The following is a 24,633-nucleotide window of genomic DNA, read 5'->3' on the forward strand; positions in this document are numbered from 1 at the left end:
GCAGGGAGCCTGATCCGGGGACTCAGTCCCAGGATCCCCGTGATCACGCCCTGAGCCAAAGGCAGACGCTCAACCACTGAACCACCCAAGTGTCCCCAAGGGTCCTTTCTCCACCTGACTAAGTGCAGTTGCATTGTTTGAGATGATCCTCACCTCCTCCACACAGAAGTGGTGGGCTGTCACCCCACAGTGTCATGCCACTGGGTCACCAGGTCATGTGAACCCGGAGCAGGCTGGAGGTGGGCTGCGGGGAGCAGGAGGCCCAGCCACTGCATGGTCTTTGTGGCCTTGGCCAAACTTTAGGACTGCAGGGAGAGGTGGATTCCCTCCTCCCTGCTTCTAGGCTGTGGTTCAGATTTTGAAGGCCACTGGAAAGCGACGGGTAGCTGTCCATTTAGAAAAACAGTCACACAGACAGTAGTAATTTCCTTCCAGAGACTATCTCGCACATCCACTCAACAGAGTTTTATCCCCAGCAGGTACTTGTGTAAAGTGCAGGATGGTGCACTCAAAAAGTAAACTGCTACAAGTACCAAAGCTACTGCAACATGCTTAAGACTCTATGGTATCATTTTTGTGAAGTTTCACTTCTAATAACATACTCATTGCTCGGAGGGCCCAGCTTCCTCAGCTTCCAGAAGAAAGTGCCCTCTGCTCGCTCATACTACATGTGAGATGTCCCTCTTATCTGAGGTGCCAAGAACGTCTCTTCTCTCAAAGCAAAACATGCTGCTCTCTCGGGGGGCTCAAGTTGCTCCAGTCCAGAAAATTCAGCTTAGGTAGTGATGAAGGGTTTGTCACAAAAAAGGAATATATGTGGGAAAATCTTTTATTTGGCATCTTTTCATAGATATCCAAATATTTTACTTTGCAGGAATTTGCTATCAGCAAAAATATCCAGTTGGGTGACGAAAAGGGTTTAAAATTTCCCTCAGTTTGGGACTGGTCTCTTCAGTTTACAGCAAAGGATCGCACTCTTTTCCATAACCCCTTGTACATTGGAAAGAGCACGCCCTGCATCCAGAATGGTTCTGTGAAATCTTTCAAACGGACAAAGGTAAGTCACAAAAATGCACTGACAATTAAAACCTGGCATTTGCTCACACCTAACAGAAAGCGTATTTTCAGAACACCGAGTATTAAGAGCCAAGTCACTTCTGACGACACTGCCCATGCAGATTTTGAGGGATCATTCCTTTTATAACTGAAATGACCATGCCCCGACTTTGAGGCCTACAAAGCCTCTCAGCATCTAGGATTTAGCAGATAGCAACTCTGAGCCTAGGAGGCCGCATTCCTGAAACCCATCCACTTGCCTGTTCGTTCTAGAATGAGCTAGGTGTATAGTTTTTCCTAACCCAGGAGTCTTAGAAATTTGCATTTAAGCAAATTAACCAACAGGATGTATCACCTCCCCACCCCCTGCAGCAAGGACTAATAGCCAGGGTCCGTCCCTAAAACCATGGAACCCCAGTGGAGGAGAACTGGGATGAGGATTACCAGGGAAGGAACAAGATGTTCCTGATGGCTGCTGTTCAGCCACTTTTTCATAGTCCTAGGTTTTTATTTGCCACTGCACCTTTCCTGTTTTTCCAAAAGGGGCAGCGCCAGAAAAATAATGCCAACCTCTCTCTTGCACAGAAAAGCTACAGTTCCACACTGAGAGGAATGCCAGGTTCCTTAAGGAATGGAATCATCAGTGACCCAGACTTGGTCCCAAGGAGAAATTCATTGATACTAAAAGCGAAGCCTGACCCTCCGCCACCGCCCACCAGCCAGGACCATGGTGCCGAGCAGTATTTTAGAGAATGGTTTTCCAAACCGGCTGACCTGCATGGCGTTATTCTGCCACATGTCTCGGGAACACATGTGAAGCTCTGGAAACTGTGCTATTTCCGCTGGGTGCCTGAGGCCCAGATCCACCTCGGGGGCTTCATCACCGCCTTCCACAAGCTCTCGCTGCTGGCCGACGAGGTGGACGCGCTCAGCAGGACGCTGCGGCAGCACCGGGCCGGGTCCCTGGATGCCGGCCACGCGGGCCCGGACGAGAGCCGCATGTACTTCCGGGTCAGCGCTCACGCCACTCCCGGGACACCGGACTTCCTGTCGTCTGCTTTCCCATTCAGCCCTGTGGGCAACCTCTGTAGACGGAGCATCTCAGGAACGCCCTTGAGCAAGTTTTTAAGTGGGGCCAAGATCTGGTTATCTACTGAGACGCTAGCAAATGAGGACTGAGATGGACTTTTTAAACATGCTGAGGGAAGCCAGAAACTTCTCTTACAATTGCTAACCTAGGCACTTGAGGCTCTAAGAATTTTCTATGTCAGATTAACAGTGGAAATTTGCACTAATATTTAAAAACATGTTGAATTCTGCTTCCTTCGCAGGTTTTCAAAAAGATAGGCAGCCCTCTTCTTTTCCATGACCTCTCTGTCCTCTCAGGGCTGCCTCAGCCTCGGGTGACCTGTAGGCAGACTTCCCACTCTTACTCCTATGAGCAGAGGAGCAGGCTTTGTCTGTGCCATTGATCCTGTCTGTAGCCACTTTCCCCTACCACCTGGTAAGGGTTACCTGAGCCTAGGTCACCACTGCACAGAGGCAGACAGGAAGAAAGTTAATGTTCAGTAGGCATTCTGGGAAACGCCCCACAGGCCTGGGTATTCCTGCAGGTTTCTGGTCACTTCGGTTCTGACTGAGCTCCCTGAGCAGACAGTGATGGTAGATCACTTTGTTTAGGACCGTATATCACTGTGTTTTAAAATCACGAGTTTGCTTTTACCATCGTAGGGTTGACTAAAACGATACGCACTGTTGACTTTAGAAGCATTTGTTATAGATGATGCCAACACAGAAGTGCCTTTGATGTTACTCTGAAGCCTGACACAGAGTTAAACACAATTCCAGTTTTTACAACAAAGTGTTACAAGGCTGGATATTGAAAACAGGCCTCCTGCCCCTGAGCTTCATACCAGGAGCCAGGAGTCTCGAAAAGTGCATTTCCTCCCATCTGAAGGTCAGCGAGGGCACAGTGGGCCTGTGGGCAGGTGGGTGTTGGTGTGAGGGCAGCAGGGGTGAGTGTGGACGGCGCTGAACCCACCCTGGAAAGTCGAGGTCTCGCCCAGAGGCATCTGGGTGCCCCCATCAGTATTGGCAGCGGGGTCACTGTTGGTGGCACCTCCCATTGGAAAGAACTGATGGGATTGTGAGGCATCGCCCTCCTTCTGCCAACCAAGTTCCTGGTGGTGAGGTGTCACCATGAAGGGAAAGAAAAGTGTACTTCTCTCAAAATACTACCATTTGAATGTTCCCCGGTGGCATGAGCCAGAGCAGCACAGGGGGGTGGGTGTGCTTGGTCAGCCGGTGGGACCCGAACCGGCCAGGGCTGTGTGGGCCAAGCCGAAGCTCCCAGGCCAAGGCCTCACTCAGCACCTTGCCCTCCACTCCTCACTCCTGCCCACACCCTAGGCCCTGTTTACAGGATGGAGGGGTTCAAATTGGGCTCTTAGAGTTTGTTAAACTGCCATCTTAAGCTTTAAAAAAAGAATTTATAGTGAAGTGGCTAGTTTATCTTTTCTAAAACAAGTTTTTTCAAAGAAGTCTTTCACCTTTATGTGAAATGAATAGCTGTTTCTATTCAAATTACTTGCCTTTTTAGAATTCATGTCTCTGGACCTCAAGGGACAGAAGTTCTTATAAAATGTCTTTGGAAATTTGTCTTGTGGATAAGCCCAATGTTTTTGCCTAGAAAATAAGGGCTTTTTCAATTTATATAAGTAAATAGCACTGTTGCCATTAAATATTTTATAGTCCTTGATTGGAAACCAGTCCCAATCCCCTTAAAATCCCACAGCATATCCTGCCATAGAAGTGTAATAATTCTCCCTTTTTGATTAAGCTTCCTTTTTATTATCATAAATTACTCTAAATTGGGCTTGGAGGGGTTGTTGAGCATTTATTTCTTTATAATTATCTCTCCTCACACATTTATTTCAACTCCTTAACAATTTTCTTAATTTACAAATTTAAAAAAGATTAGGTACTATTAATACTGTTTCAAAACAAAATGTGCATATTTTTGTATGATAATCAAATGTAGTAAAATACGGTTTTTAGTTTTATTTTTTCTGGACAGTTGTTCTATCATGATTATTGTGCCAGTTTTCGTGCATAATATGAAAAACAACTATAACAGTTTTAAGTCCTGGCCGTTATAAAGCTGCCTGGCACCTCTGCTGGCAGGACGTGGTGGCAACCGAAGTCCTACGTGTGGTTATGGACACTGCACGGAAGAGCGCTTCACGCCCTTTGGCCCTACAGCCCTGCGAACAAGCCTGTGCCCACAGGATGCCACACAGGCACCAGACAGCCTGGGACTTTCTAGTACTGAACTTAAAGATGTACAGTGTGTTATTTTATGATGGAAACGGTTTTAAAACCAAAAATGTCTTAACTTTATTTAAGAAAAGTATATTAATTTGTGCTAACAGGGGATGAAAATTAGTCAACACCTTCAACAAAACCTGCTTGCCGTAGCAGTAACCTCAAGTAGTTAGAACTTGATTTTGAGAGAAAACGAAAACCTTTGTGCCTAAAATTATGACTTGAGTTAAATAAAGTAGGATGAGCAGGAAAGACGAGAGATCTTGCTGTTAGCAGTGATGAATGTGAAGGAAATTTTGACTGCTAAATAAAATTTCCACAGAAATTGTTGTAGTTGTCAATACGAAATCATGTACAGGAACATAGTGATTCAAGAAGCAAAGGCATTTTCTTCCAACGATAGTCATGTGTGTGTCATCCATTCAGTCTTTTTGCCTGCTTTAAAGCAACAGCTAATGAGCAGTAACATTTTTGACGTGGCTTCAGAACTGGCTGCAGTTAAGGCCATATGGGTATTAATGGACGGTCCTTCCATTCAATAAATGACCAAGCTGGAGAGTAATATTCCCTAAGAACCTCTCAGAACTAGTCTGTGGGGAGGCTGGAGTCCCCGCCTGACTCCTGGTCCACTCATTCTGGTTAGCTGCCTTCCTACCTTGTCCTGGGGCTCTTGTGAGTAGCCCTGTTGTAATTACACTGTCTATACAGAAAATTGCCCCTCCAGTCAGTAGGGAGGCTACAGATGAAAAAGGACCATTACCTTTAAGAGACTATTCATTCCTTTAATGATTTAGGCCCAGTAAGTAAGAGCAGGTTAAAAGTTAAGGGGCTTGATGAGAATATTTTTTTAATTCCCAGAGAAAGAATTTCAATTGTTTATGCCCTCCTTAGATAATCATAAAACAAGAAAGTTAAACAGCTGCATATATCGGCATATAGAAAACCTTAAATTCAGGTCTCTCCAATATGCTTAACTGGAAACATTGGGTGTGCCAACTTTTATAAAAGACCAAAAGCTGCAAAACATCCTGTTTGGATGGTTTCCAGTTGCTATGCAAGTCTAGTTTAATAACATAGATGCATCCATTTCCTAAAATGGCCACCAAGGTTCTGACCTTCTAGAAAGTTCATTACCTGCTATGTGGAATCAAGGAGTACATTAAACCACGACCAAGTTTTATGATGCACACACTGTACAACGATGATCTTGTTTATTACTGACAAAGCAAAATCAAAGTTAAAAATGTAATCATGCTTTATGCTTCTGAAAATCAGTCCAAGTACAACCAGACACCCCGACACCACAGCTCTTAGTTAGGAAAGGCTTTTGCTCTTTGCTCCAACTGCAACCACGTGGCAGACTTCTACTTCGGCCCCCAACTTCTGCAGCTCATCCAACCAGATCATCTGCTTATGTGAAAGGCGATCATTGGGGCCTTTAACTTCCACCAGCTGGAATATGATTTTTAAAGTTATTAGTATCAAAAAAAGTTATTAGTATCTTACTGAAACAGAATAGCCAAGTACACTATAGTAGTTTTCACTGATACTGCTCTACTATATATAACAGAGATATAAACATGAAATTCACTGGGAATTATTCTGTAGAAAGTAGGCAGTTCTTCACAGAGAATTAGTAAATTGATTCTCAAAACACAGTTGGAAAATAGTTTTAAAGCACTAGATTGTTGCTCCCCTGCCTAAAACTCGATTACTTTTTGTTGCGTTTGCAATTAAATCTGAACTTTTGCCATGACCTACAAAACTATAATCTTGACCCTGCCAACCACTTCAAAGTTCCTGAGAAAGACTAACCTCTTTCCAACAAGGGCTCTTCTTCCTCTTTTATTTTTTTTTTATTTTTAAGATTTTTATTTACTTGAGAGATAGCACGAGCACAGAGGAGACGGAGGAGCAGGCTCTCTGCAAACAGGGAACCTGACGAGGGGCTCGATCCCAGGACCCTGAGATCATGACTGGAGCCATAGGTAGACGCCTAACCAACTGAGCCACCCAAGTGCCCCTGAAGGGCTGGCCCTTCCATATGCTTGCTATTCCCTCTGCCCAAGACATCCTGTTCTTCACATGTCTGACTTCTTACCCGTCCTTGCTCAGCTTAAATGCATCTCAGAGAGGTCCAGCAACACCGCTAAGTAGGGTCCTTCCTATGTACTTCTTCGTGGTATTTATCAAAAGATAAAACTGTTACGTATCAGTTCCACGAAGGCAGGAACTGTGTCAGTTTTATTCACTGCAGATTACTGAACTTCAAAACATCAATAAAAGCTACCCAGATTTTCCAAATTTGACAGAAACTATAAATCCAAAGATCCAAGCAGCTCAATGAACCCCAAGCACAGAAACATAAAGAACACTACATAAAGAAACAGAATTGAGTTGCATAATCAGTGATAAAGGGAATATTCTAAAAGCAGCTAAAATTTTTTAAAGCTTTAAGGGAAACACCACACAATTATCATTAAAAAACAATGCAAGCTAGAGAACTGGACCAGTATTTCAAAGTATACCGAAAGAAAAAAACTATCAACATAGAATTCTTTCCTCAGAGAAAATATCTTTCAAAAGCAGATGAAATAGGGCAACCCAGGTGGCTTAGGGGTTTAGCGCCGCCTTCAGCCCAGGGCGTGGTCCTGGAAACCCAGGATCGAGTCCCATGTCAGGCTCCCTGCATGGAGCCTGCTTCTCCCTCTGCCTATGTCTTTGCCCTCTCTCTCTCTCTCTCTCTCTAGCATGAATAAATAAAATCATAAAAAAAAAAAGCAGGTGAAATAAAGACTAAAGACATAGAGAACCTAAATAATTCATTACTAGCAGGCCTCCATTTCAAAAAGTGTTAAAGTTCTTTAAGCAGAAGGAAGATAACAGCATGTGGAAATCTGGATCTTTATGAAGGAATAACAAGTAGTAAGAATTTCTATCTACCAGGGCACCTGAATGGCTCAGTCAATTGATCATCTGACTCTTAATTTTGGCTCAGGTCATGACCTCAGGGTCCTGGGATCCAGCCCTGTGTCGGGCTCCATGCTTAGCAGAGGCCTGACGATTCTCTCTCCCCCTGTCTTTGCCCTTCCCCCTGCTCATGCTCCCTAAAATAAATAAATCTTTGGAAAAAAATTTATATCTAAGGGAGGAAAAAAATTTGTATCTATGTGAATAAATATAAAGATTCTTAGTAATCATCTGTAGAAAGTCAAAAAAATGTAGAGTTTATAACATGTAGGAATATGTGAACAGTACAAAGGCCAAGAGAAGAGATATAAAAATATACTTCTGTTCTTTATACTATAACACGGAATGGCCTAACGTCACTTGAAAGACAATACATTTAAGATCTACACTGTCAACACTGGATCAACCACTTACAACAAAGAGCTACAGATAACAAGCCAGCTAAGAGTTCAAATGCAATCCTTTAAAAAAATAAAAAAAGGTAGAAAAAGGCAAGAAAAGAACAAGAGAGCTGAGACAAATAGAAAACAAGTATCAAGATGGTAGCTTTAAAGCCAATCATCAATAATTACATCAATTGTAAATGGTCCAAATACCCAATTAAAAGGCAGAGGTTTTCAAACTGAATGAAAAAGTCAGACCCATGTATAATGCTACCTACAAGAAACCCACTAGATATAAAGACAAAATAAGTTAAAAGTAAGAGACTAGAAAAAGATACATCCTGTTAGCACTAACCAAAGGAATGCTGGAGTGGCTATTTATTGGTATCAGTCAATTTCCGGGTAGAGAACACTGCCAGAAATAAAGGAGGGTCACTTCACAATGATGGAGAAATCAACTCATCAAGTGGACGTGACAGGCCCTTAGGTTTTTATATCTAATCAGAGAGCTTCAAAATATATGAAGCAAACTGGATAGAACTTCAAGGAGAAACATTCAAATCCACAGTTCCAGTCCGAGATGTCCCATGAACCCAAAAGCACGATCCATTAAAGAACAGAGAAGTTGGACTTGGTCAAAACTTAAAATTTCTGCTCTTCAAAAGACACTATTATGAGAATGAAAAGACAAGCCACAGCCTGGAATGAAATATATCTGATATAGGACGTGTATCCAGAATTGTTTTTAATCTCAAAGCCCAATAATAAAAACCAACCTGGGACAGGCAGCAGAGTAAGACCAGGGTGCGGGCAAGGGTGGCCCTGAGGTCACAGCGGGTAACAAGGCACTCACGGGGAGCTTAGAGAACAGCTCCCAGTCACCTTAGCCTCCTGCTGTTCACACCCTGAAGGATCCCTTCCCTGGGAATGGGGGCTGGAATCTGTGACTTGCTTCTAACAGAAGAATACAGCAAAAGTGAAGGAATGTCCCTTCTGAGATCAGGTTGTGAGGGACTGGCTTCCATCTTGCTCACACCCTGGCTCTTCTCACTTGCCTGCTCTGATGAAATGAGCTGTCAAGTGGAATGCTGCACAGTGGACAGGAGAGGTCCACAGGCAAGGGGCTGAGGAGGAAGTCCCAGCCGACAGCCACCAAGGAACTGTGGCCTTCAATCCAATAGCTCTCGAGGGACTCAATCTTACTAATAGTCATGCAAGAAATGCCTACGTTGTAGCCTTTGATTAAATTGCTAACACAATTATCAGAGAAAAAGCGTTCTCCTTTCTGGTGCAGCTGACCTTAACACGATGACTCTGGGAGTTCCACACCACCAGGTCCGGGAGGCCACCTCGGCAGTGTCGGAAGTCCACAGCCAGGCGCCTGCACACACCACTGAGGACAGGGCCGCCCAAGCAGGAAACAAGATCCTGAACACAAAATACATGGATGGTTAGCCTTCCCTTTTGACAGAGATACTGAGATACTTTCCGTGATCACAAGATGTAAAAACTGTGTAATTCAGCAGAAATGGATTCCAAGGACACCACGTGTCGTTCTGCGGCTCGTGCCAGGGCTCCAGAGCTACGGGCCAAAATGCCCACCGGCAAGCGCTGGGAAATCAGTTTTCCTTTGGTCAGTTATACTTCTGTCTAGATGGGAAAATCCTGAGAACAGATGAAGAGGAGGGAATTCAGTGTAAACACTCAGGACTATGACAGTGTTGAAGGCTTAGAGTTCCAAGGACAGGAACAGCATCCTCCCTGCTGAGGGTCATAGGTCAGGCAAAGGGAAGCTGTCAACTAGGGGGAAGAAGGCATAACTGGGCTTATTTTGTGCCTCGACGTGTTCCCATCAGTAACAGTGGCATATGGACTAGGGCATTACACACATAAATGTATGTATGCACAGGCACATTCATATATATATATATATACACACACACACACACATATATATACACTCACATACATGCACACACATACATATACACACGCACATACATATAAATACATGCACACACACACACACACACATATACACATCTTGCCAAAAAGGTACCCAGCACTGGGAGGTGTTACTTTCTGACCAAATCCTGCTACAGATTTTCACCTGAGCTTGCTGAAGAGAAGCAAAGCGATCCCAGCTGACAATGGAAGCCACTCTGCCTTCCTGGGCCTGCCACGCGGCTGCCACCCAGGCTCGCAGGCTCTCCGCAGGGGCACTGTGAATCAGCTGCAGCCTGGCCTCGATGGCCGGCCCACGGCTTGCGAAGAAGCTGTCTGTACACAAGTCCAATGGGAATGCCTATGTTACGGAGAAAACAAGCTAGGGTACTGTGCCTGGACAGAACCGGATTAATCAGAAGAACTTTCAATACCTATAATGTTTGGAAACTGGCCCATCGAATTAAACTGACACATTCTTCTTCTCAAAAGATACGTAAAAAGTATCTAAGTAATCTAACCTAAGAACAACTTACTGCACTGGTTTGTTAGGTGAAAAGGGCTTTCAGTTTACATCGGTGGCACTCAGAGCAGGCAGGGGTGACAGCACACATGAGGGTGCCAGGCCCTGACAGGAGCCTGATTAAGGTCAAAGCTGGAGAAACTTATAAGTTTCGAGTGGAATGATAAAGGTAAAATAGATTCAAGTTTAAAACTTAAAAGACCTACGTTTTAAATTCTATGAATCCCATTGTAAATTAAAAACTATTCTTACAGAGAATTAGCACATCCAAAAGACCGTAATTGGCAGGTTTCTGATAGCCACAGACACACAGCACAGGTGGGCAAGAGTCACAAAGCGCAGGGGCATCTGCTTGCCTAAAAAGCACACGCCGGACATAGCGTAACTTGAGCACCTGGTAGGCGTTTCTGAAGACGTCAGGTATCCCATCCATGAAGATTATATCCCACAGGAGGAGGCCATACAGCGTGCTGAAAGTGGACCCTTCCCCATGAATCCCTACAACAAAGTCAACACACACAGGAAAGTCAGGTTTTTCAGTTTTTTAAAAAACCACCATCATTACCTACTGCTTATTCAATTTGAAGGAAATTATAGATTTTAGTTTCAAATGCAAATGCTGTTTTCTTGCCATTCCTAGCTCTTTTGTTTACATCACATTGCTTATACACAGAAGGCTCATTTAAAAGCAAAAATCTTGGGGACGCCTGGTTGGCACAGTGGTTGAACCTCTGCCTTTGGCTCAGGGCATGATCCTAGGCCCGGGACTGAGTCCCACAACAGGCTCCCCACAGGCAGCCTGCTTCTCCCTCTGCCTGTGTCTCTGCCTCTCTCTCTGTGTCTCTCATGAAGAAATAAATAAAATCTTTTAAAAATTATAAAATAAAAGCAAAAATCTTAGTAACCATGGGAAAAGTCAAATACACATTTCAGAGCCATAAAGTAGCAGTTCTCCAACTTTAGTGAGAAACATAGGAATGTGTTTAAAAAAAATAAATAAATAAATAAATAAATAAAAGGAATGTGTTTAAAGATGAATAAATAAAAGCAGATTCCCTCCTCAGGCTCCGGGGTTCAATTTGGTGGGTGTGGGTGGGCCAAGAACCCCACACGGGGCTCTGGTGCATGGTCCCTTCCAAGTGTGCCTGGAGAAAGGCTTCCCAGAACAGATCTACCAGAGAAAGACGAGCACCCAGGAGGCCGTGCCCTCTGACCTAGCAGGTGCTGTCTCCATTCACCTCACTGGACCTAGGGTTCCAAAGCTTTGGCCTGGACATGCATGCCTGCCCAGTGTTTCTGAGATTCAGGGCTCTTACAGAAACCTAGCTCAGACCCCTTCCTCACACCACATAGAAACTGTACTGACTGGGCTACGACCTCAGACAATTGACCATGTGTCCAGGCCATGTAGGTGTTGGAGCAGAGTCGACAAGACCAGGGGCATGGCCTTGGCACAGCACATGGACCTATCTCCAGGGTAAGTCCTCTGCGCTTCAACACACTTGACCAGGGATAGTGGCCATGCAGGTGCCTCTCTCCCCACATTACGGCCCTGGCCAAAGGAGGTGCTGACCCCTGCGACCTTGTCTTGACATGCAGGCACAAGGGCTCTTCTGGCCGGTGGGCCCTGTCCTATTCTGTACAAGGTCACAGTGCTGCAAAGGACACAGAACAGAGACCAGGCTGTGCCCACACATATGTCCCTATGAAAGTACACAGACCAGAGACTCTTGTCAGAAGTGGTACAGCACCTTCCAATGTCCTTGCAGCCTGTCTCAGAGATGCCAAAGGTAGCAGCAGGAACAACTGGAACTTACTCAGGCCTCCAGGCTGGAGCCGAACCCTTTTTCACCAACAAGCTTTACCTGGGATCCTGGGCTCCTGCCCAGCCAGGGGTAATGCTGGGTCTTGACTCCCAGCCTGATTCCTGCCCAGGAGTGCACACTGTCCACTGTCTAGGCAAGAACACTGGTGGTCAGAACCCGGCACTCCTAAGCAGTCTACACCATAGCCCACTGTATTATAAGTGAAATCATTTTTGGTGAGCTCCTTCTGAGTAACGCAGAAATAAACATCCCCCAAAGGGAGCTTGAGATTGTCCTTATCCCAAACCACCTCTCAAACAGATGGACAGCAAGGGTTCCACTCATTTTCACTGCATCAATTTTATCCAATGAAGAAAATATTTTCTATAACAATACTTTATGCTCTGGAATTGGAATTATCTGTCCATTTTTCAGGCTCATGGCTAAACTGAAAGCGTTTCACTGCGTTTGGCTCACAGCCTGCCTGCCACGCACCCTGCTGTCCTCTGCCCTCAACTGCCTGCCCAGTTTATGCATCTCCTATGGCTTATCTGGGGACAGCTGCTCATTCTCTTATTTCTAACCTTCCAGGTCTGTGGTATCTCTGTCTTCACTGGGGTTTGCACTTGTTCCCTTATAGCATCTCCCTTCCCTGTGAGGAATAAAGACACCACACAGATTAATCTCAACTGTTCTAACACTCATCGTTGTTTAGTGGCCCTCATTAATCTTCTGAACACTGACCTAATACTCAAGGGAAATGAGGTCCTGATTTTCACATATTTGAAGGTATCAGAATGTTTTTAATCCTCATGACCCTTCGGCATGGACACAGGGGAGTCCTGCCTGGATGGAGGATGGGCTTGTTGGGTGCCCCAGGGGCTGAGAGGATGTCTGGATGGGCTGCCACGGTCCAGGGCAGGGAGCGTGGAAGGAACACCAAACAAAGCTGGGCAGTGCAGGGGGCTGACTGCACCTCTCCACTTTTGTACAGAGACATGTTCCACAGCTTCCTTATAAAAAGTTTCAAAAAACAAGAAGGACTAGAGTGAGCCTCTCCAGGAGAACAGCCCTGCCTCCCTCCACCTTGTCTCTGGTGGGCAGTTGGGTGCTTCCTCTGCAATTCCTCTCTGATGGCCTTTGATTTTACTTGTTCTAGTCAGTACTTGTTCAGTCCAGTCCTCAGTTTGCTAAGGACAGAATGACAAGCTCATCAGACGGCAAATTCGCCACGTCTCCTCTTTCACTGGGCCTCACAGTGCTTTAGCACTGATTCTCTGGGACCAAAATTGGAAAGAGAGTAAGAGGGAAATGGGGCTGATGCGAATAAACATACACATACCAGAAATTCCGGAAGACGCAAGAGGTAAGTCAATTATTTAAAAACAAAACAAAATGCTTTGCTGCTCCTATGTTAATATAACCTGTATGTTAATGAAATAGAACTTCAATAAAAAATACACAAAAAAGAAAATCAAGCACTGGTCTTTCTAGCAACTTCTCTGGTTCCCCTGGTGCTGTGCAGTCCCAGGACTTGGTTCTTAATCTCCTTAAAGTTGTTAGCTGACGAGTCCTGCTCAGTCTTTCCAGAACAGCCTGGCCCAGCTCCACAGCTCCCACCTCCTCTAGCTGTTACCAGGCAGCACCAGAGGAATACTCTGCCCTTTGTTCTCCTCCCAGGCCCAACATAAGCTCTCTGAGAGCAAAATTAGTCCCACTGACTTCTAACGTCCCATCAGAAAGCACTGTTCCTCACAGGCCGGTGGTGGTGGGTGCTGGTTAAATGGAAGAAGGTGGCCTTTAACAACTATGGTTAGTACAATCCTTTCCACACCCTCCCAGGTCAGCAGCACTTTCCACTGGGGTAGGACGGAGAGACAGCAGGCACCTGCTGCCGACAAAGCATCACCCAGCAACTGGGTAGGCCGGGGAAGCACTGTACATTACCCTGGTCGAAGCCACTGCGTCTGTAATAGGCCAGCGCCACTTCCTCCACGGAGCACAGGACCATAGCAGGAGCAGTGGGTCCCTCAGCTTCCATCACAAACACAGACTTGCCCATTCCGTGCTGCGGGCACAGCCGGCCCGTGATGGTCACCTTAGATGGCAGCAGAACATCCATTAACCTCACTTGAGCTATAGTCCCTGCAAACCTGACCTGTATGTCTTAAGAAATGCACCTTCCTATGCCACCCCACCCCCCGCACCTATTCTCAGCAGAGCGCAAGGCCATGTGACCCACACTCTGGTGCCTGTGAGGGTGTGGACAGGTCACTGACCCAGCCTAAGGCAGGGGTGGGGGTGAGGCAGCACATGGACCAAGCAAGAGAAACTGGCAAAGGCTGTGAGCTTCTGACTGCGGAGTTTTACAGAAATTCATTTAACCCAGGACACAAGAAAACCAAATCCCAGCCAGCCCAGCCTTCTGATGTAGGAGGCACTGGTGTGAAAACAGGGAGTCACTGTCCAAAGCAAGCATTAGGGTTTTCGAAGTCTAAAAGAAAAGGCATGTTCTTAGGCTGTTTCCATTCAGAAAAATCCGCAGCATATGCATTTAAGTGCAAAGTGCCCAAAGGATATTTACTTACATGTTTAACATCATCCACGGTTATTTCTGGTAGCTGATGGAAGAGGTGCCTATACTTTTGACAGCTTGGAGACTCTCTCAGGCGCAAAGCTCTCTGATAAAGTGAAAGACGATGTCCTGTTCTTACTTCTGGATCTGCCAGCCCTTCTGTGATGCACTTAATAGCCTAGCAAGGAACATGGTCCCACATCAGGATCCTGAAAGACCTCATGGTAGCATCCGCTAATTTAGTATGACAGGAAACCCCACTGTTAATTATTCAATTTTGCTAATTAGCAAATGAGCAAAGCAATACTTCCAGACACAAAGGATATTTCCTTAGATCTCCTTCTGCTACATTTATTTACTTATTTATTTTTAAGTAGGCTCCATGCCCAACATGGGACATGAACACACTACCTCAGATCAAGAGTCACATGCTCTACCGACTGAGCCAGCCAGGTACCCCATCATTCTGCTACTTTTACTGCACAGATGAAGCACAATCCCTGATTATAAATGTCTGGAGCATGGGTAGCCGTGGTCCTGACACTACTTCCTGGTCATCCAATGTAGACACGGCTGATCTCATCTACCACACCCTCAGGGAGACTGAGAAAGTCAGGGATGCCCCTGGATTAGGGGCCTGAGGAGACTGAGAGAAAGACTCAGCTCAGGGGTTCTCAGAGCACCATCTGGGGGAGCTCTGGAAAAAGACATGTGTCCCCACCTCTGATCTGCAGAATCAGCACCTCCAGGGCGGGGGCTCAGGCATCTGATCACTTCAGAGCTCCTGGCTAAGTTCCACATGCACTCAGGAACCACAGACCTGGCCCAGATTCCTCATTTATAGGAAGAATCTCGGGTTTGGAGAAGTTAAATGCATTTCCTAAGGTTAGAGAGTTGGACCAAAGAACAAAAACACTAAAAACCACAACAGTATACCACTTCACACCTAATTGGATGACTATACTCAGAAAAAAGGAAAATAGTAAGTGTTGACAAGGCAGTGGGAGAAACTGGAACCCACACACATTGCAGACAGGAACAAAAGAATGATTCAACACTGTGAAAGTCGATGTGTAGTTCCTCAAAAAGCTAAACACAGAATTACCATATAACCAACCCAGCAATGCCACTTCTGGGTACATACCCAGAAGAACTGAAAGTGGAGTTCTGAACAGATATTTTTACACCCAAGTTCATAAGCAGCGTTATTCATGATAGCCAAAAAGTATAAGCAAACCAAGTGTCCATGTAGGGATGAACGGATAAACAAAACATGGTCTGTCCATACACTGAGTATTATTCAGCTTTGAAAAGGAAGAAATTCTGATGCTTACTACAACAGGGATGAGCCTGATGGACATGCTGCTGAGTGAAATAAGCCAGAGTCATGAAAAACCAAATATAGGAACTAGCTAGAAAGGCAAATTATTTCTATGTATTTGTCTGTTTCTATGACAGTAGCTTAGAGATCACCAGGGGCTGTGTGGGGAGGGAACAGGGAACAGTAGTGACTAGCTGGCTACAAAGCTGCTGTCTGGAGTGATGACAGTCTGGAAATACTGGTAATATGGCACAAACACTGTGATTATAACTAACGCTGCTGAATTGTTATTTATTATATTAGTTACTACTAATATAATAAGAGAATAAAAAGTAAAAACAACCTGAAAATCAGTGAAAGATCAGACCACCAGGAGTGGAATGGTCAAAGGAACCAGGAGGAGGGCAGGAGACACACCCCAGGCTCTGTTAACCCCTTCATGGGGAGGGGACAGCTGGTCACCCCGCCTCACCCAGCTGGCAACCTGCTAAGCACTTTGCAAGAATAAGAAAGAATTCTGCTGATGGATGCCTGCACCGGAGACTGATGTAAAGAAATGAACCAGACAGTAACAAAATGAGGAAGACTATGAGTGTGGCCAGTAAGATCTTTGAGAAAAGGCTAAGAGGCACTAGGGTTTTCCATCAATCTCAAACATATCTCAGTGGCTCATCTTACCTCCATGCCCCTGAGTGAACACACCTGTTAGCAGAACTGTTGTGAACAACGGAGAATCCAAACCCTTTCCAACTTTCATTTCAGTGAAAGAAAGAAGCAGCATAAGCAGAAACTTTCTCTGCATTTGGCTATGGGCTACCATACGCTGCCTCTGGCTATTTCAACCCGAGTAAACAGCAAGAGGTAAGGAAGTCACCACGCCCACCTCCCAGAAAGGAAACAGCTTCCAGCAGCTTGAAGCACTTTAGGTAACAAGGCACTTTTTCAGTTGAAGGCAGTAAAAATAGTGTGTCATATTTCCACACTCCTGGTCAGCTTTTCCACCTCCACATCACCCTGATTCACTTCATGTTGCCGCTGGAAAAAACAAAAGCTGCCAGAGGCACGGTCCCCTGCGCTCAATGCAAACACAGGCTGGCAGGGAGGAAGCTCAGGCAGCTCCACAAAGGGCCACTGTTACCTCTGGGCTCAGCAAGGCTGCTTTCCAAGGCCCTGCCCTGCTCAACCCCGCAGGCAGAATCCTGGACTCCCAAGATCCCCACCACAGAGAATCCCAGTGGCCCAAAGAGAAGGTAGCCCGGTTGGCATTTGTCAGACAATACACTTCCCAGTGGAAAGAAACAGCTTCCATCAGACTTCCATTGACAGATGAATGGATAAAGAAGATGTGGTTTATGTATACAATGGAATATTACTCAGCCATCAGAAAGGATGAATACCCACCATTTGCTTCAACATGGATGGAACTGGAGGGTATTACGCTGAGTGAAGTAAGTCAGTCGGAGAAGGACAATCATCATATAGTTTCACTCATACAGGGAATATGAAAAATAGTGAAAGGGATTATAGGGAAAAGGAGAGAAAATGAGTGGTTAAAATTAGAGAGGGAGACAGAACATGAGAGACTCCTAACTCTGGAAAACAAACAAGGGATAGTGGAAGCGGAGGTGGGTGTGGGGATGGGGTGACTGGGTGACAGGCACTGAGGGAGGCACTTGATGGGATGAGCACCTGGTGTTATACTATATGTTGGCAAATTGAACTCATGTGTGTGCGTATGTGTGTGTGTGTGTGTGTATATATATGAGTATATATATATATATATATATATACACACACTTACATATATATACAAAAACTTTCTACCTGGAGGTCCCCATGCAAAAAATGAATGAAATCACTATTTCCAAAACAAAAAGCACCTTCCTGAGGACAGGGACCTCTAATTTTTCTGCTCCCTTAATTCCTAAACCCCAACATGGAGCCCACTACCAACCCATCTCCCAAACCAATGAAAAGTGTCCTGTCGCCATATAATGTTTCTGTTAGCATTTGGGGAGTTAGAAGAACACAGACCAAAGAAGAATGTTAAAAAAAAAAATTCTCATTACATTTAGGTTTCTAAGGTATTAAGAGTTTGCTATGTATTATATGCAGAAGTTAAGGAAGACTCAGGTGTATCTAGTTACTGAATACCGGTTCAAGGCGTTTCAAGTGCTGGTGTAAGTTGAGAGCTAGTCTATCCCACCACCGGCCTCTGCTGTCAGGACAATACACTCTCTGGGACAAGAGGCTTTCAAGTTCCTTGACTGCTTCCTGTTCCAACAACAACAGAGAAAGTTCATTAGATAGACTCATATATCCAAAAATGTAACTATATTTAGTAACCAATAAGATTGGCAAAGTATATTTAGAGAGCACATCTTCCATTCTACAAGGAGGTTGAGGACCCCGGGCCGAGAACAGGACTCTGAGATATCCCTCTGGAGTAGGCCTGAGCCCCCGAGGTATCCCTACTTTCCTCCCAGCTCTCTGACCAACTGGTGAGTGAGTACAGGGAGCTCTGCGAACACTGCATGAGATTTTCTGCACACCTAGTCAACCGGCGCAGGGCTGCACACAATCAAGCTCTAGGCAGCTGAGCACAGGTCCAAGGCTGCCAGCCCACAAGCCCCTGGGAGCATAGCAGGTCACACGGCCGATGGTGTGAGGCATGGGGTAGGGGGGAGCAGGATAGTAATGAGCAATGTCTTCATCCAAACACCGCACCTCAACAGGGAGATTTTCTGGTCTAGTTTTATACACAAATCTTCAGTTTTTGTGGTTCACAGATCTCTGAAACTAGATCTAACGATTCCCCTCAGAAAGTGCAGCACAAAGCCCTATGCATTTGCAATTAACCCCATGGATCTTCTTGGGTTTCATGGACTCATGTCAAGAAGCCCATGTTCTATGTATCCTCTTTGTAAAATACCATTTTTCCATATAGAAATGTTAACACAACAAAAGTTCACTCTAGCATCCTCATGATATCTTGTATAGGGAAGGACTGGACCAAATTTCGGATTTGTGATTTTAAATTATTTCCAGGTGGATCATGCCTGTTGTCAGGAAAACACAAGCAGATGTGAGGTTTTCTCCTCAGAGATTTCTGAAGACCTCTCAAGTCCCACATGGAGTCCTGACAGAGAGACAGTCTGAGGCTCCCTGCACAGCTCCATCCAGGACCCCCAGGCTATTCTGGGGTACATGCAGCGGCTCACAAGCAGATGAAATGGTTGATCCTCTTTGGCCACCTTCCTTCTAAGCCCTGGAGACAGCAGGTTGCTCGCATCAAGCACGCTTTGATGACATTACCGTATGCTGACAAAATATGTGGGAAATGTTAATGGGCAGGCTCCCCTGCACAGCTTACCACTAACATATCAGTAAAGGCAGGGGGTTGGGGCTTCTGCTCTAACCTCATACATGTGAAGTCGCTGCAGTATCTCAACAGTCCGAGACAAAATCCTTGTATAAATCCACCCAACGGTAAAACAGCGCAGAAAGAGTGGTAAATTCTCATGGTATCTAAAATGAAGATGGACACCAGCAGTTTAGCAATCTGATTTGTGGCAAGATAGTTAAGAAGTGACAAAGCAGACTGAACTCTTAGCTTGTAAAATGATATATTCCAAATTCCGTCAGTTGTATACAATTTTCTACACCACAAACTTGCATTCTTATAGCCCGCCATTATTTCTGGGGCACTTGGTGGGGTAAAATAAGAACCACCTGAAAGCTTCTAAGCTGGAGGCAGCAAATCAGCCAAATCCCAGGCCCCGCCAGCTGATTTTGTATGTTCTGCAGACTAAGAATGGTTTTCACATTTTCCAATGGTTAAAATAAATCAAAAGGAGAATAACAGTCTGTGGCCTGTGAAAATTATAAGAAACTCAAATTTCAGTCCATAAATAGTGTTGGCACACTTCCTGCTCGTTCATTCACATTCTTTATGGGGCAGCAGACATTAGCAGCTGCCACAGAGCCAAAGATACGGACCAGATGACCTATGAAAGTCCTCTACCAACCTCTGTTCTATAGTAATCTAACTCCCTGGCTATGATTTCTCTATGATTTCCTTTTTTTATGAAGAAAATCACCAATTAACTTGTTTTAACTGTATGTCTTACTGTTTGGTGTGAGCAATGTTAATAAATTCATCTAACTTGTCATAAGAAACTCATCCAATGTACATATGTATCTCAGGAATAGCGACCCTAAATTGGTTATTTCATTTCTAGAAGGGCCTTTAAGTTAATGGCTAAATTTTCTGTATGGGGATTACAGAATACTTCCAAATGAAATCTGAGCAAAATATTCAGTTTTTTCTTAACTTTAAAGGCCATTTTCCTGGTAATGATTTTTAAGTCATTATCATTTCTGTATGAATTTTATGTCCCAGATTTTTTTGGAAAGAGCTATTTAACACTACAAATTTTCCTCATCCCTATATAAAAGAATACTTAACAAATATAAAATATGTCTAACATTTATCAAGCCAAAAAAAATCATATGCTGTGTACTTGAGCTTTTAAAGAAAATGTTCAATTTAGTTTGTTTTTCTTTCTTTTTTTTTTTTTTTTCAGATTAACACCTACTTGAATTTCCACTGGAAGAACACATCTAGCATGGTTTCACCATCTCTGTCCTGCCAGGGTTTTCCCCACATTTAAATTCAGCTGACCAAGACTCAGAAAAGCAAACATACCAAAAGGGAATTCAAAAGTATGAACTTTCAATAATAAAAGAAGTAAGCCATGGGGATGTAATGTACAGCTTGGGGACTATAGTTAATAATACTATGTTGCATTATTGAAATTTGCTGAGAGTAGAAAAAGTTTTGTAACGATGGCAATGGATGTTAGACTTACTGTGATCATCAGTTTGCAAGATATAAATATCAAATCATATTTTTACCTGAAACTAATATAATGTTATATGTCAATCATACCTCAATTTAAAAAAAAGGCAAGCAAAAAGCCATTTGTTCACTTAAATGCCTGTTGCAGAGTGCTGAGTTATATAAAATTCACTTCAGACTTTCAGACATTTCCTTCTATGTCACACAACACTGACTATGCAAAGCGAATGGGGAATTCACCTACACAGCTGATTTGACCACAGAACAAAAGGACTAAGTTGTTCATGAAGAGAATTACCTCAAGTGGTTGAAATCACTTTGTAGGTAAGTAAATTTTGACAGGTACCTAAAAAAGATCTCACCTCAAGGAAGGGTGGCTTTTCAGTTTGTTCCAATCACTTTTTGCACACTGAGAGAGCTCCTTAGCTTCTTTCCAGTTCCCATTGGCCATTGCAGTAGAAATGTCACTCAGCATGTGTGCGGCGGCTGCATATCTGAGGGAAAAATCCACATCATCCAAGTTTCAAATGTGAATGAACATTCACATAACAAATACCACATCCTATCCCTGAGATCTAATTCTGAAGGGTAAAGTGTTTCTTGAAAATATGAAGAGTATTTAAATCTTACTCTAGTAATAAAAACATGTTACTGCCCTAAAGTAGCCTGAAACAATTAATATAGGCTACCTAGCTAGAAAGATAAAAATATTCACACCGTATTATTACATAACATGTTCCACTATATAAATGTAGTATTAATCAGCTCATTGGCTCTCATTCTTCTACTCATTCATTCATTCAACAATCTGGCAGCAACTCCATAAACACATAACTGACTTCAAAATCACATTAGGGGGGATCCCTGGGTGGCACAGCGGTTTAGCGCCTGCCTTTGGCCCAGGGCGCGATCCTAGAGACCCAGGATCGAATCCCACGTCGGGCTCCTGGTGCATGGAGCCTGCTTCTCCCTCTGCCTATGTCTCTGCCTCTCTCTCTCTCTCTCTCTCTCTCTCTCTCTCTCTCTGTGACTATCATAAATAAAAATTAAAAAAAAATTCAAAATCACATTAGGGCGCAGATCTGGTAAAAATCATTTAGTCAGAGGTAGCCTGGTAGCCCGGACACTCCCCGGGAGACAGCAATGCTGAATTATAAAGATTATGAAACCACTTGCCTAAACAAAGATAACTTCTTATTGCATCTTTAGATATGAAAAAGACATCTGCCCCAGTGATGCTCTGAGCACATGATCATTGTATTTTGGACTCTCACCTAAAAGAAAAGCATGAAATATCATTATGTGCAAATGCGTTCAAATAAGAGTAAAGGAAATTGCCTCTAAATGTAAAAATTTGCTCATGAACTCTTAAATCTAATTCTCTTATACAACACTATTGGACAATTCTAAGGTTGATAAGAGAATGCAATAGAGAGAACTGTCCTTAGGCTGTCCCAGTCTCACAGGAGCTTCTCCATGTCAGAAGCGGCCCCCACACTCCTAGCCCCATGGCCCTGACCAAGCCCCACCCTCGAGGGGCCACTGAGACCAACCCCATGGGGCCTCATCTCCCGGTCACCTCCAGCGCCACTGGAAAAGGTTACTAGCTCTCATCTCATCATACCGTCATACCGTTGTACCACCCCAGTGCTGTGGAACTGGTCCTTCGGCAGCACTCACCCATCTCCTCAACCCTTCCCCACCCACCATGGCCCTTGCCCCCTCTAAAACCCAGCTAAGAACTCGGTCTTCCCTGCCTGCCTCGCTCCCATGGGGGTGGCTCTTCCCACAGCCCTCACACCCAGAGATGGATGGAGAAGACTCCCTTTCTTCCCAGCTGCTTCGGGATCACTCTCCCCTCTTTGAGAGCACCTCTCCCCTTCCTTGGAAGCCTGTGCTTCCTCCCTGCAGGCATCCTTGGCCACCTGTCTGTCATCTTGCCCCACCTCTATGGCCCATGACTTCAACATCTGTGAGGATGAAGAGCACACTCAGTTTCCAGACTTCCTGGCCAATCATTCTTTTTCCACCTCGCTTCTGCTATCCACATACCGACAGCTGCTCAGAACTTCTGTCCCCAATGCCCTCAAAATCTTCACTTTCAGCATTTCATTCACTGAACCTCTACCCCCAATCCTTCCAGCTCACTTACTGATGGCAACAATTCCCCAACTTCACCAAGACCCACTGTGACTCCTTCTGCAACCACAGCACCTCCTGGCCTGCAGGCTTCTATGCCCTACCCTGTTGGAGTCAACCAGCCCACCACTCATGGCAAATTTGCACTGTACATCGGGCCCACCCTCATCACAGTGTTCACACCGACCACTTCTCTGACCCAGCTCCCTGAATGGTGGGGAAGAGAATGACAGAGACAGGACAGTTGGCTTCCCTGTAATCTGAGATGACACCTCAGGCCAGCCCTGCTCCCCTGGGAAGCCTGCACACCTGCCCACCCTACAGGATGCACGTTCCTAGCTTTGCCTTCCCAGCCGCACTCCCCATGCAAGCTTCCCCATCACATCTCTCCCACAGGGACAGAGGCCATGTGAGGGGCCCTCTCAGCTTCCCATCATGGCAGCCTCAACCCTGTCCCCACCTTCACCCTCCCTCCAGTGCTCTGGATCCCAGGCCCTCTCGTCTCCCCACACTCTCCCTCCTCTGGTTGTCTCCTCTTCCCTTCTGGTCAGCCTCTCCTATTCTGCCAGGGGATGCATGAAGCACACACACCTTTATATCTGCTTCCCTCAAAACAGCAGCACAAAACTGCTCACCCTCACACTCCACCGCAGCAGTAGCTGTTTCAGAGCCAACCTCTGACCCCCACCCCCACCCCCAGAGTGGCTACTGTCTTCACTGTCAACCTCCACAGATTTCTCTGAAGCAGTTCTTGCACAGGCCACCAACTGCACGCATCTCACTAAATCCAACAATTTTACTTCTGGCCCCACATCTACTCAGCCTCCTAGCGACTGTCCTCATGACTGGAGACACATGACTACCCACCCCTCTGTGAACCACTCTTCTCTAGGCTTCTATGTCATATGTGCTCCTTATTGTCCCCCATGCCCCTTTCCTGATTGGTCCAGCTCTCCATCTGACCTCCGAATGCTGGCTGCCATGGTTCTTGCCTTCTCTTCCCCTGTCAGGGGTCTATCCGGTTCCAAGGCTTCAAACACCATCCATGTGTTAGTGACATCAAATGCTTTCTCTAATCTGGAGCTCTTCCCTCAGCTCCTGCCAGCAGGTCCAGCACCAGACATGACACCCTCCTCTGAATAGCTAGTGGGCATCCAGAACTGTGATCCCCAACTAGTACCACCGTCCCTCTCCTGACCCTCCGGCTCATTGGTGGTACCACCAGCTGAGCCATCCATGATTCATGCCTGTCCTTCTCCCACTGTAGTCATAATCATAATCAAGGCATAAACATAATCTCTCCTCCTTCCAAAATTTCTCATACATATTCACCTCGTTACTGCTGCCACCGGCCCAGTCAAGACCTTCGCCTAGACCACCAAGGTTATGTCAGCCTTCCTGTAGCTTCCCTTGCTTCCTTTCACCCCCTATTCCACAGGATGTTTTTTGGAAAATGTGAAACAGACCACCAGCCTGCCTAAACCTCTTCAGTGTCTTCCCATTGCTCAGAGAACACCATTGAGTCTGCTCACAGGGCTTCTGAGAATGAGCATCCCCAGCTCTGCATTCCTGTCTGACTTCCCACTTGCATACTGCCCCAGTGGCCACAGAGGTCTTCTGAGTTTCTCCAACTCAGCAAGTAGCTCCTGCCTCAGGGCCTGGAGCACAGATTCCCTGCAATGGCCAGATGCACACACCCTGCATGGCTAGCTCCCCCTCAATCCTGAGTCTC

The 24,633-nt window shown here is 45.2% G+C and overlaps 2 protein-coding genes across 12 annotated transcripts in view; one reads left to right on the forward strand and one right to left on the reverse strand.

The window, feature by feature from the left end:
• Positions 1-2,950, forward strand: part of MTMR10 (myotubularin related protein 10) — a 58,568-nt gene extending 55,618 nt beyond the window's left edge. For all 5 annotated transcript variants that reach the window (XM_072796029.1, XM_072796022.1, XM_072796005.1 and 2 more), the window contains 2 exons: positions 875-1,057; positions 1,642-2,950. In XM_072796029.1, coding sequence (XP_072652130.1) covers positions 875-1,057; positions 1,642-2,235 — 777 coding nt within the window. In that variant the 3' untranslated portion in view covers positions 2,236-2,950. The remainder of the gene's footprint in view (positions 1-874; positions 1,058-1,641) is intronic.
• Positions 2,951-5,555: 2,605 nt separating this feature from the next.
• Positions 5,556-24,633, reverse strand: part of FAN1 (FANCD2 and FANCI associated nuclease 1) — a 39,590-nt gene continuing 20,512 nt past the window's right edge. For 6 of the 7 annotated variants that reach the window (XM_072795967.1, XM_072795996.1, XM_072795978.1 and 3 more), the window contains 9 exons: positions 21,125-21,256; positions 19,321-19,429; positions 18,056-18,175; positions 14,594-14,758; positions 13,953-14,103; positions 10,595-10,698; positions 9,844-10,038; positions 9,033-9,161; positions 5,556-5,832 (listed from right to left, as the gene is read on the reverse strand). In XM_072795967.1, the coding sequence (XP_072652068.1) occupies positions 5,695-5,832; positions 9,033-9,161; positions 9,844-10,038; positions 10,595-10,698; positions 13,953-14,103; positions 14,594-14,758; positions 18,056-18,175; positions 19,321-19,429; positions 21,125-21,256 (1,243 nt within the window). In that variant the 3' untranslated portion in view covers positions 5,556-5,694. Of the gene's footprint in view, positions 5,833-9,032; positions 9,399-9,843; positions 10,039-10,594; positions 10,699-13,952; positions 14,104-14,593; positions 14,759-18,055; positions 18,176-19,320; positions 19,430-21,124; positions 21,257-24,633 lie in introns of all 7 variants that reach the window. The other variant, XR_012016403.1, reaches the window with a different exon arrangement.

The sequence above is a fragment of the Canis lupus genome, chromosome 2 (assembly GCF_048164855.1).
Source record: "Canis lupus baileyi chromosome 2, mCanLup2.hap1, whole genome shotgun sequence".
Taxonomy (NCBI): domain Eukaryota; kingdom Metazoa; phylum Chordata; class Mammalia; order Carnivora; family Canidae; genus Canis; species Canis lupus.